The 14,005-nt window shown below is 40.2% G+C and overlaps 1 protein-coding gene across 1 annotated transcript; it reads left to right on the top strand.

The window, feature by feature from the left end:
- Positions 1-10,274: 10,274 nt before the first annotated feature.
- On the top strand, positions 10,275-13,216 carry LOC125179103 (transcriptional regulator ATRX homolog; the record flags this gene model as incomplete). The annotated part of the gene is made up of 5 exons (XM_047884268.1): positions 10,275-10,815; positions 11,111-11,504; positions 12,098-12,272; positions 12,621-12,785; positions 13,095-13,216. Coding segments are annotated over exons 1-5 (1,397 nt in total), but the record flags the coding sequence as incomplete, so codon positions are not given.
- Between the last annotated feature and the right edge of the window lie 789 nt (positions 13,217-14,005).

Raw genomic sequence — 14,005 nt, 5'->3', positions numbered from 1 at the left:
ACGGATAGGGGCAAGGCTTCCAGTTTAAATAATTCTAAGTTAAAAATTTCATTAAACGCCATGACTTGGAGTGGATTTGTTTCTACTTCCACGTGAACATTCGTGCATTTCCTATTGAAATAAGACATAAGAAATAGTATTCTAATTAAATTTTACAATATGCTTCTTATCGGCGTATATAGATATAATTTATTGATAACCCATGCCAAAACAAGTCTTTCAACTTAGTTAAAGTCTTAAAGTCTTTCAAGTCTTTAATTGTAAAAAGTCGTTTCGGTTTTCTATCTGAACGATGCTGGATGCTCGTGGATCAGCGGCTGTGGTGGGGTAACAATTTATATTTTAGAAGAAAACTCTAACTCGAAATCCATCGAATTGCCTGACAGAGTCGATAAGGACTTCTACTGTTTTGGTCTTGCCGAAACTTTCCGCCACATTTCATATTTTTGCTCGACCGGGCGAGTATCTCGAGCAAAAAGAAGTATGAAAGTTACGGAACGCCCGGAAAAATTCAGCTCAAGCCATCAAGTGAAACTTACCTGTATCAACGAGCGAGTGGAGCCTAAAGCTTCTATGTAGATTATAAAGAAGAAATGTTGTGAACACTTGAGACAAGACCTCTATACATTTTCGATAACTTGACTTCCTCTCAGATCGATGGTCGAAGTTACACGGCATCACTAAATTAATTTTGAAAAACTTTTTTTCATGCAAGAGAATTAACGACGCCGCAGCTACCGTTACTTAGGTTCTAAAAACCTGACGGCACTGGTAATTTTTGGACATGGTCATCATAAATTGATCATCACTCACCTTTATACATTGTGATCAGTTAATCATCCGTATCCATAATGATCATCACTCACCTTTATATATATTGTGATCAGTTAATCAATCCGTGTCCATAATGATCATCACTCACCTTTATGCCATGTGATCTCATCCGTATCCATAATGATCAACACTTATCCTTCTTCCGGTCGTAATTCTATCGCACAAACTATGTCCGTCGCCGTCCGGTTGTCGAAGGCCGAAAAAAAGGAACGGCCAATTACCTAACTTTATTTCACGACTCTGAGAAAAAGCCTCAATTCGATTACATGCTCCTCGCAAATTACAGTGCGTAAAATCAAGCTTCGTGTTAAAGAATTCTCTTACTCTCCATAGAATCATGGGATAAGATTAAAATAGAGTGATGAAATCGTAACTAAAATGAATTTTGAGTAGATGTAAAATATGATGTAAAAAATATTGAAATTCAAATTGAACGGAAACGATACTTGTAACAAAGAATTAAGAGATCAACTTAGGGGAAAATTCAATATATTCGTAATTTTAAGTAAATTTATTAGAGTATATACCTACGTAATAGCTGGAGCAGAAATCTTTATAATAATTTCAGATACTTTTATTTTTCCCAGTGCATGCCAACGCATAAAGCATCAGGTGCATTTACGGCAAAATAGAACCCCATTCACACTATAGGCAACATTGAATGGTAATAATTTAAAGATGCTTCAGCATGACAGTTTTGATCATAAATAATTTGGAAATACCAATTTGATTTACACTGATTTTTTGGGGCATCCATAAGGCAGATAAACAATTACACGCAATCGCTCTCGATAAATGCGCATGATGTCAAACAGCGATTTCGAACCCGAGTAAAGGCAGAATGAAAGATGAAAGTTCTTACATCATTCGGATTGCTTCATACGCGGTCACATCTACTACATCTCAAACTGATAAATTGCATCTTTAAAATAGGGGTACAAAACCAATAATTTGCCCTGATGCAATTAGAAATTCTAATTTCCGAACCCCCTTCATAAAAAATATCAAACTTAAATGATATTAAAAGAAATTGTAACCCTCCTCTTTAGTAATAAACTGATGGAATTTTTGGCACAGATGCAAATTACCTTAAGCGAGGGTACGGTTCTCGTCCATGCAAAGCTGTTTTACGACTTTTGGTTGGCATCCATTCGCGGGTTCAGTTCTTAGTCTGTTACCATTGTAGTTGAATATAGAATGCGCGACAATAAAAATTATTTCTTGTGAAGAGCTTAATTTCCGCGGATTTTATGACAATTAAAAAGTTTTCAAAATATGTAGGTTGTTTACTGCAGGGTTTCAATTCTCTTGTACTTTGTATAACATTGCAGTTAATTGTGGAAAATGACACTATGTGAAAAATTAATGGGATAGGTATATTCGAACATTTTAAACATGAGTGCAGTTGAGTCTCTCCAAATATTTTGAAAGAATAAGTTAATATAAGTCAGCACAATAGAGATTGTATAAATAGCGAGAATAGTTGTACATTTATAGAATTACATGGATGCAGTAAAGCTGATATTTCAAAAGAGAAAGATATAACTTGCAACTCGGTGCTAAAATATTTTATTTGAACTTTCGAGACAATTTATCGTATTAGAAAGAAGAAACCTAGGCGTATCGCAGATAAAACTGCTTATGCTTGAACCGCAAGCTCATCTTTTATTTTTTAAACACAAAATATTCATCTGCATCCGTAGTGGAAGGCATCAAATGGCCGAGGCACTGAAGCAGGCGAGTAGGCAGCTTCATAATTATATGTCAGATCGAGACACGAAGACCGAAGCAGTGAACACAGATGCAGACACTCATGCTAAGTAGATGGTATGGAATGTTGACACGCAGATCACAGTCAGTGCACAGAGTCGCTGACACTCGCGTACGCACGAAGTGCTGTGCACGGAACGCATACACACAGAGAGTGTACGGAATCCCAACAACGACTCCCACTTCGCGTTCACACAATTCCAATGTCGCGTGGGAGAAACTCGTCCGAACTAATTGCCTAATTTGCTTCCTATAATTGTGCCAATTATTGGGCTGTCAGGCGTAGAAGCACTTATTTGTCGCATATAATATCCCTTGCGATAGAATTATAGGTATAGATTTGCTGCTACACTGCAAGCGACTCCGCTGTCGTACGCACGTCACATAAGTAGCCAATATACTCCCGATATTGACTAATGCACCGGCCAAGCATAGCATTATCAGTAGTCGTGAGCCGCCATTGCAGGTAATAGCGTTACAATGAGATCTGAATTTCAATACACATTACCATGTGAAAAGATTCCAAGTTACACTTCATTAAACGGACGAAAAACAAGAAGACAATGCATGAAAATAAAAAAATTATTTCAATTAATTTCACGAGTTTTGTATGCATGAGATCAGAAATAAAAAAAAACGTTCTGCGTTAAAAGCGTGGGGCCGGCGCGAGGCTTTCTTGAATCGTGCGTCGTTTATTAAAAAATTACTATGAAGTAAAGTTGAGAGTTTCAAGTTCATGTTGGTGATAGATATCACACTATATTTTCAGAAATTTACATCTAGCCTTGTCTGGCGAATCATGAACCATCTCTAATGCTAAACATTGAAATGGAAGAATATTTTATGTGTATCGCAAATTACGCTCACCAGTTGAATGTAATAGTATTGCATGTTGTGTTGCTCGAAGCAGAAACGTATCGAGTTTGGCCCCAAATCGCAGACTCTTATATTGAGTCGAAGAGTCAATTTAGAATCTGCCATTCTTAACAGTGCGACTTTCTTCAATGAGTAAGCAGTCAATATCATATCAATAATGTTGCAGTCCTGACTGTAGGACATCTAGCATTCTACACATAAATATCAGAAACAGCCTGGAAAAATCGGCCGTCACGCGGATGTCAATACCTACATATCTACTGAACACGACTTAGATGCATTACACATTAAAGCTGACGGAACTATCCAATTCATCTATCGTGCAACCAAAATATTTTTCGAATCGCATGCTGCATGTCACGGAGGGAGGTCGCATCTCTGATATTTTGAGCTTCGTTCAATTATATATCAGGAAGTAACACAAACGCTATGATGAACGTTATCGCATGGATAAGCCAATTCACATGGATAAGCCTCCGCTTAATTACTGCGAAAACGAGGAAAAGGAATGTGCCTCTACGTTGAACTTAATCAATACGCTTCATTCCACGCAAATCATTGGCACATATTCTTTTAATGAACTTTTTAATTAAATGTCACAATTCAGGGAAGAATCTCATCTCGGTGCGGCACTGAATTTCCAATCTCACGTGTCTTCGCTGTAATTAATGACGTAAAAATTTCAGTAGATGTACGCACATAAGTTCATAATTAAAAGTCAAAGGCCATTGCCCACTGGAACTTATGAATCTCTTTCATATTCGGGCCTGATCTATTTAACTCAGAATTGTTTCACTCTTTCTTTGGATCAAAGATTCACCTCGAGATTTTTGCTGAAATTTTTTGGTTCAAGCTGCTGTCTCCGGCATTTTTTTGCCGTACGAATTTTCAGCACTTTCACCAAGTCACACAAAAATTTATGTTTAAAAATAAAATTTTTTAATTTAATCAAGTGTGATTTGCTGCAGTATATCAGAAGCCATTGAAGAAACGACTAGCTGGAAAGTGGTATTTTGTCAAGCAATGTGTGCACTGCACAGATACTCTGCGAAACGCAATGTCTTCAGTGTTTGTTTTCTAAGATTTACTAAGCAATTTAGCGAACTCTCGAATTAATTACAATATTTTTTCAACGTAATGAAACTATAAATTATGACCTTGGAACGTTTATTCAACCAAACATCTTTTACTTCAAAGTAGATTCAACATCGTTTGCCTGGTGGGTCGTATCACGTAGACGCGTCCTCAAAATACTTGAGTTCATCAGGCGAGGTGATTTTCTTCTAACAGAAAATTTCTCAGTTATGTCATTTCTCAGATATCACTACAGATTTGGTCATGCCTGTAAAAAATTCAGTTACGTACAAAATAGGATGATTTTATGTGGGAATAAATTATGCGTACATATTTTGGTACTAATCTATCTAGATTGTCGACTGTGGTGATTAACAGCCTCCAGATATGCCATTAGATCCAAATCAATCACCCTCACGCAATAATGCTCTGTGCTTCATTAGTTTGTGCACTGACAGTGATAGTAATACAAGAGCGAGCGACGTCGTAGCTGTAAATGATAACGAGGCAATAAAAATCAAATAATGAGCTTTCTGCATTACGCCGTTTGCACAGAAATTCAATTAGATAAAATTTATTAAATATTTAAATATCACTGCATTTACCTAGTTCAAACGCCGCTTAACCTAGAATAACTGTCTGAAGTGAGATTCCACTAAATTTATCCTGTATTATTAAAAAAATAACCTTACTTTCTCGCGGCAACTATAGTTTTTCATTACTCCTACACATTCAAATTACTATCCGAGATCTGAACAAGGGATTTCTCTAGCCCCCAAACCCAGGTACGATTAAGCCTAGTTGGCAGCATCATTGCTGGTAAAGTGGAACACTTCGCGTGACAAGAAGACCTTTGCCCAGAAATTGTCCGCGAAAATTTAATTTCATCGAGTTAAAATCACTCAGAACATATTAAATAATAGTGACGATAGACTGTTTAATATGTTTAGATAATCTACATTAATCATTCCACAATAGATAACAATGATGACTGTTATTTATTCATAATATGCCACGAAGCAGCGCCATCACGATACGGTGCACTGAACCATTGCGGGCCTCGATGATATTCGAATCAGAATCCAGGCACCGATCGTGGCCTGAATTTCAATGAATATTCACAGAAACAAGAATTTTTTTAATATTGAAAGTAAAAATTCAACTTGGAAGGATGAAAACAATTAGAAGCTAACCAATGGGACCAATTTCCTGACAATAGGCCAACACAGCATGCATATATACGAATGACTGAGGAGTTAATTAGTCAAAAAAGTAACAATTGACTCTTTTATTATTCGTAAACTGATGAAAACCGAGACTTTCACTGTATCTTTCATCTAAATAGGGGCCACGATTGTGGGTTTTTATCAGTAAAATAAAGATTTTCCGCTCCGTCCACGAAATATCCCTAAATACGCCCCGAAAAATTTCTCGCAGCTTTAGGCCGCTCGTGAACAAACTTAATTCCTGACCTCGACGTCTAATTTGTTTCATGGAGAGCCACGTGAGCACACGTGATAACACAGTTCGGATTAAAATTTGACTTAAAAATATAATTCGAATGATATTATCAGGTGGGCTTCAACAATAATTGACAATATTCATCAGTGCTTTATGATCTTGAACTGATTTATAAGTTAACGTTATAACATCGTATTGATACTCTGCTAACTTAATATTTAAATTTCATCGGAACGTTAGAACAGAATTCCATTAATGAGGGCACAATACCATCTGTAAAGATTATGGCTCTTTGTTCTGGGGATTTGTTCAGAATGAAAACGCGTTGTAGATTGTAACGGTTTCTGAAAACAAAGAATGAACAATCTGAATACAAAATTTAGGTCATATTCGAGATTATAAACAATATAGAAAAAAAACAAGGTTAACAATAAAAGGATCATAACATAAGTAAATCATAACATACCAAATTGCTGAACAATCTCGGGCAAGTTTGGTTCAAAATGAATTTTGTCTGAGCTCATCAACTCTGGTCCTACGTAAAAGGTCCCAACCTTATGTACACGGGAGAAGTATGTTCAGTAAAATTCTTTACAGCGGCCCCAAATTTAAAGACCGGCTTATCGAAGTATGAAAGAAAAGGAAATTTTATTCCTAAAACTGAATCTTATCAGACGGGTTAAAATGCACTAACTGATAAAACAAGGTAGCTCAATCAGTTGGCATGAGCAGTACTAGCTTTGAAATGGGTCGCTCAATAATTGAAGTCCCCAATCGAGTAACTGAGCCGTCTTTAAATTTACATACACGAATTTTGACCCTTCGAACTCTTCCATCTTCGCTCGGGGAGAGTTTTTCGACGCGACCCAGTGGCCACTGATTTCGTGGCAAAGTTATATCTGAGACGATAACCAGGTCTCCTGGCTTCACAACCCTTTCTTCCTTGTTCCACTTCTGTCTTGTCTGCAGCAAATGCAAATATTCGCGTCGAAAACGAGTCCAAAAAACGTCTGCGAGATATTGCGTCTGACGCCAGCGACATTTAAGGTAGATGTCCGACGGCTCGAACAAGCCTGGAGGCAACGATGGGGTCGAGTTCAGGAGCAGAAGGTGGTTTGGGGTAAGAGCGTCACAGTCATTCGGGTCGTCCGATAACGGAGTGAGGGGTCTGTTATTCAATATACTCTCGACTTCGCAGAAGAGAGTATTCAGGCTCTCATCTGTTAACTTCGAAGGTTGCTCGAGTAGCAGAGAAGTTAAAATTTTTCGAACGCTTCGAATCAGCCTTTCCCACACGCCTCCGTAGTGGTTTGCGTAAGGCGGATTAAATTTCCACGAGATGTTTCGTTGAAGCAACCAATTTTCGAAATTAACCTTATTCCAAGATTCTAGCGCTTCTCGCAATTCTCGGTTTCCGCCAACGAAATTCGTGCCATTATCGGTCGTAACGGAGGCAACGTTTCCTCTCCGGCAGAGAAAGCGACGGAAGGCACTGATAAAGGAGTCCGTATTGAGGGAAAAGGCCACTTCGAGATGAACTGCTCGAGTTGTTAAGCACGTGAAAATCACGCCGAAACGTTTTTCCGTCTTACGGTTATTATTCACGTAAAAAGGCCCGAAGAAATCAATACCCACATGGGTAAAGGCTGGGGTGTCCGTCGCCAGCCTCGTGGCGGGCAGATCGGACATCATTTGAGCACAAAATTTTCCTTGATACTTGATGCAAATAGTGCATCTGCTCAGAATTTTCTTCACAAGTTGTTGTCCTCCAACAATCCAGTATTTTTTAGAAAGTTCCGAAAGAACAGAGTTTTTCCCGAGGTGTCCCAAGAACCGATGTGTTTTATTCACGAGAAGAGTAGCGATGTGGGAACGGGCAGGTAGCAGGATAGGGTGCTTTTCTTCGTGGTCCAATCTTGAGCGTCTAATCCGTCCTCCAACTCTGAGGATGCCGTTTTTGTCGTAAAACGGATTCAACTTATGCAGGCCCATTTCTTTCAAGCCATCTCGCTTCAGAATATTCGGGGCCGGATATTCGAGGGTTTGGACGTACCGAACTATTGAATCCTCTGCCAGCTTCAAGTCGTTCACAGTTAAACGTTTCTCGCAATTCGTTCGTGATCTCAGATAGGAGATAAATTTTCGAAGCCATGCCACCCGGAATCGCAGCTGTTCCCAGGCCGACGTAGAGTTGATTAATTTGGAAATGATGTCTGGTTTGCTGCCCATCGTCTTAAAAAGCCTGGTGCTTTTCAATTCAAGATCACTTTCATTAATCTCGTAGATATCATCAGAGACAAACAAATCCCGATCCGATAAGAAAGTCGGTCCTAGATTCCATTCTCTGGAAGCTTGGAGCTTTTCGGGGGTAGCTCCTCTACTGAGCAAGTCAGCAGGATTGTGCTCCGAGGGAACGTGACGCCAATCTCCAGCGTCCGACCAGGTTCTCACGTACGCGACTTTGTTAGCCACAAATCGTTGGAATCTTCTCGAGTCGTTCCTGATGTAACTTAGAACAGTTGTTGAATCTGACCAGAAATATCGTTTGTCCAAGTTGAATTCTATTTCTCGTTGCACGCATCTGGCAACGTCCACTGCGAGCTTTGCGGCGCACAACTCTATTCGAGGAATTGTCTTCAGAGTTTTATTACCGAGAGGAGTGAGTCTTGCTTTTGAAAAAACTGGCGGACTCACGAAGGCACCCTCGGAAGTTATGAATCTCAAGTAGCAAACTGCTCCGTAGGCAGTTTCGCTGCCATCACAAAACGTGTGCAGCACTGTGGAAATGGTTTCACGAGGTGCAACAGAAAATATTAAACATCTTGGTATTTCATTTGCAGACAGCGAATCCAACGAGGCCAACCAGTCCTCCCAGGCTTGGCGAAGTTCGGGAGGTAGCGGCTGATCCCCAATCAAGATGCAAACGACACGACTCTTGAAAAATTTTTCGTCCCCTCACGATCACTGGCGCAATCAAACCAAGAGGGTCGTAGATGGAGGCGGTGAGACTGAGTATATTCCTGCGTGAGGAACAACCCGGTGGCTGTAGGGGAGCGAAGGTGAAGAAATCAGCGTCCGCATTCCAAAGTACCCCAAGTGTTTTTTCTTTCGGCAAATCTTCTTTTTGCAGCGGGTTGGCCTGAGATGCATCTTTCAAATAATTCTGACAGCGCATCAGATACAGGGACAACTCGGTAAAAGCATGGGCGTCTTCAGATTTGATTTCTGGCCAAGCGTGGAGCGTGGTCAAGTACGCGTCAGCTACCCTAAATTCGTCTCCGTATTCTCTCTTAAGGAGTAACTTTGCCTGCTGATAAGCAATCGTCGCGTCGGCGTTCAGGCAGCTTTTTACTAATTTTTGGGCATCCTTGATCATATATTGTTCCAGATATGCGAGTCTATCAAGATTATTAGTGCACTTTGACTCTATTACGCTTTCAAATTTATTCAGGAAGGCCTTGAATTCGGTCACGTCTTCGCCGCTAAATGGCTCAAGTTTTTTAGGAGGCAGCGAGGCTTCTTCCTGATTTCTGGCTAATAAACTTGAAATTTCGTTTTGTTTTTCTAAAACGTTGATGAAAACGTCCTGTGTCAAGGCGCCGGAAATCGCAGCACTGGGACAATTCTCCAACCCGTGGTTAGTACATAGTTGTTTCGAGGTTTTGCGTAAGATAATTGATTCAGAAGAGCTTGAAATATCCATGGGATTTATCTGTTCCTCCAAGGAGTTCAGCTGTTCCTCCAAAACTTTGTTCTCAATATCTGCCTTCTCTATTTCGATCCTCCGTTTCTGGAGGTTTATTTTCTCGAGTTCCTCCTCCTGCTGTAGTTGGCTACGTCGAATGGCCATTTCTTTTTCCTGAAGCCTCTCTTCCTTCTCGAAGAGGGCCTTTTCGGCGTACGTCTTTGCGCGCTGTTGGGCCAATTTGACTCTGGCTGACGATGTTGTGGAGCTAGCAGCCGAACGTACGCTTCCGGAACGGCGACTGCCACGGCTGGAACAAGCATCCGGCTCCCGTTGAGATGCGAAGAAATCTTCCATTCTTGAACGAAATAGGTCTATTTTAGCACGGTGGGGTCTCAGCCAGTCCTCATCCACGTCTTGTTCACAGGCCTTTAGGAAGGTCTCTAACTGCAACAAATAATCCGTGTACTTAGCACGAATCAAAACACAGTCTACTGTGTCCTTAAGAAGCTCTTCTTCTATTAGGTTCTGCTTCCTAGTTACAGCTGCCAGTTTTCCAGACGGATGCGCAGACATGGCGTCGCTTTTGCAATTGGGTGGAGTGCGCTGCATTACGCTTAGGCCAAACCTGCTGGGCTCCAAGGAGGAGTTCCACAACAAATTTGTGAAACCAATCGATGCCGGGAGCAATGCTCACGCAACTCCTTGTAATGTGAAGAGGATGAAGTGGAGACTATACGTGCTGCAGGACATGCTCGACAGCTGCATTCAGTGGCTGGACCACACATCGCTGAAGACTTTGTTGCCATTGCCATCCAAAATGGAGTATGTAATCCTCATAAAGATGAGCCCCCTGCAGGCCAAAATGTACGATTTTTACAATAAAAACCTGGCAAAAGGCGGCTACAAGAAGAGCGCAACGGGTCGCCCTGGTCGATCTGCGTTTTTGCAAGATCTACATAACCTACGTCGTGTCTGGACGCATCCTATGATGCTGGCGACTAACACGTCTGAAAAGGATGAGGACCTGCAAGCCGAATGTGATGAAGATGAGGAAATTGACGAGCTGGACTACCCTGAGGAGGCAGTTTGCAAGCCTGCTAGTCCTAGTGATGGTGAGTTTTGGGAATATTTCTACCTATGCCTTTTGTTCTTGCTGCGCAGTTTAATTTTAGCTTGTTGCTATTTACGATTGAAATGTTGATCTGGCTTCATGAATATAGACGTGTAATTTTGCTCCATGGATAAAGTTTAAATTTGCCTCTTTTGGTACCGTTAAGTAGAAATATCCATGCACATAGCGTGGTTCTGTTTGCATGTTTTATAATATTTTGGAAAACTTTAAATGTGTTCCTCAACAGATTAACTTTAATAAGGAAAATTAATTAATCAAATTAAAACATGTCACAGATTCACCCGACGGTCTCACCCAGAAGGACAAAATGCAGCTGGACTGGTGGAAGGAGATCGTGGCAGCGTCAGTTGACATTAAAGACAAAACGTGGAAGAACTGCCCCGAATACAGCGGCAAAATGGTAATACTGCTGAACGTCATGCAAGATTGCTTTACCAACGGTGAAAAACTATTAATCTTCTCGCAAAGCCTCAGAACGTTAAACCTCATCGAAAACTTTTTAGATTTGATAGAAAAAGGGGACCTTACGATGCCATCCTATGAAAATGCCAAGCCGCTGCAGTTTACAAACTGGACGCCGGACTTGGACTACCTCAGATTGGATGGAAACACCCCTGCTAACACCAGGGAACGCCTTTGCAAGTTCTTCAATGATGAGGAGAATGACAGGTACTGTATTGTTATACCAGGACTAATAAAATTGTTATACCAGGACTAATATTCAATGATTTGAATATGGAGTCAGTCTCTTGAGTGAAGTTATTTGTCTCAATATGTCTTTGTCTTGCTAATGTAATGGATACCGTGAAATGGGGTGACTTTGACCACTTTTTTTTCAAAATGATGCCATTTTTTTACTAGATAAGTTAAACTTAAATTGAAACATGCAAAATACAGGTCTATACTCTAGCTTTACTCACCATAAATTGCTGGCTCCTGCCTCTCATAGTTTTGATGTAATTTAAAAAAAATTGATGGTCTTTGTTACCCCAGATTGACAAAATTTTTCTATGTCAAATCGTTTTTGAGTTTTGGGGGTTTTTGTTAAAAAAACGAAAAGTGGTCAAAGTTACCCCGCCGGTCAAAGTAACCCCATTTTACAGTATAACAATGAACTGCAATTCTTGTGGGCAATAAATCTTTTTAAAATAAAATTAAAATAAAATTTTTAAGTCTTCTGCACACAAGACTATAACCAAAAACAGCCTGTGTTCCTGCTCTGGCTCTTCTTCTCTGAATAAATAACCTTAATAATTTCTCAGGTGCAGACTTTTCCTTGTCTCCACTCGGGCTGGCATCGGCATCAACCTCGTGGCGGCCAATCGGGCCGTAATTTTTGACGCATCGTGGAATCCTTCTCACGATGCGCAGGCCACGGCGAGGATCTATCGCATGGGCCAGACCAAGACCAGCTACATTTACCGATTTGTCACACAGGTAATACTTTTGTTATGTTTTGCATTGTTTTAATTGCCTGCAGTTTTCTATCTCAGCTAACACCACATCAATTGCCACATTGATTAGCCGCATTTATTGTTATTTTGGGTATAATTCTTCTGTATAATTCTTGCTTCACTGCATGTAGACACGAAAGTAGGCGCCTCTGATATGTTAGCCTCAATTTAGCATTTGATTTTTAGCGCATTTTCTCATTTATGGAAAAATGGCCTTATTGTGCTCATGTTTGTCCGTCTGTCCGTGAAGTCACGTAATTGTCGATTTTGGAGCAAATGCGCTGTCTGTCACTGCAGTGAGTACTGAGTTATATTTTTTTTTCATTGTCAGGGCTCAATGGAGGAAAAAATCTACTGGCGACAGGTGTTCAAGCTAATTCTGTCAGCACGTGTGCTTGAGGAGAAGACTATCACACCGACATTCGACACCACCAACATCGCCGACTTCTACGAGTCATGTGCAGATGTGGAGTACCTCAACACGCCCATTGTAGAGGTCTTTGTCTTCTTCTTTAGTATCTTAATGATCTGTTCCTTACTATGTGTTCCCTACGTAGCAGTCCCAGGCCACGTAAGATTGAAGTTCATTTCGCTCAATTGAAACAATCTGGCCTAGATGGGAAGCTATGCTTATGCATTAGGGCCATAGTAAGCAGCACAGTGAACATTTTTGTTAGCTTAACTCGTAGTGCAAAGTTATTTTATAGTTACTCTCATCTTTTCTAGGCTATTGCATCAAAGCTTAAATAGCTAGTTGCCCAATGCTTCACTGTTGTTCTTATGTGTGTTATTCACGTTCTTGCAGGATAAACTGATGGCCGGCCTTATCGCCCAACACAAGAATTGGATCTCAGCGGTCTTCTTACATGACTCACTCCTCGATGGCGAAAAAGAAGAACTAACCGAAGAGGAGAAGAAGGATGCATGGCGAGACTTTGCAACTCAAATATGAAAACTCTGAGGTAATGCTTTGCGTCCAGGGCGATCAACGATGGAGGTTACGTTTCGTATTCCGTTCGCGCCTGTTATAAAGTTATAGTCAAAGTTATAGGCCATAATCTGTCATAAATTCGATGTGCACATCTGGTTTGTGGAAGAAGGCGGCGCTTGTGTTAAGAGTTAAATTTCATACTTTAGGCGAGTCTTTTAGATCATTTAGATCTAATTTGCATAATAAGTGGCATAATAATGCAAATTATCTCTTCACTCGGTTGATCAAGGCATCAAGCCCATCTTCCGTGGGACCTGACGAGACAAAAAATGTTGGCAATAGATAATGCTAGATTACGACATTTAAACTACACAATAGCATTTATTGCGAGTATTTCAACTAAAATTTGAAATGCATGTGAGTAACACGAAGTTCAGTACATGGATGCAAAGAAGCTTTAAATCATCTATACAAGAAAATTACTACCTGTCCGTAATCTAAGTCATCGTGTGTACGAGCATTTAGAATGCTGCTTCTCAAATAGAGGTGGCAGATAACTCTAAACGAAAAGAAAATGATAATTAATCATGTAAATAGTTGCCCCTAAGCACACTTTGGACAGGTTAATATTAGGAAATAGTGAGATAAATATTTTTTATTGAATCTGGTAATACCCGCATTAGTCGTGTCTTCGACCCAGAATGTGTTGTGATTCATGTTTATAACGTCTTGTTACATGCGTGAAATTAACGTTATTTGGATATCAGAATTCGATTTGAAGTATA

This window comes from Hyalella azteca, unplaced genomic scaffold (genome assembly GCF_000764305.2).
Source record: "Hyalella azteca isolate HAZT.00-mixed unplaced genomic scaffold, Hazt_2.0.2 contig15061, whole genome shotgun sequence".
Classification (NCBI taxonomy): domain Eukaryota; kingdom Metazoa; phylum Arthropoda; class Malacostraca; order Amphipoda; family Hyalellidae; genus Hyalella; species Hyalella azteca.
Note: the sequence above shows the minus strand (reverse complement) of the source record. Positions and strands in the feature narration are given on the sequence as shown.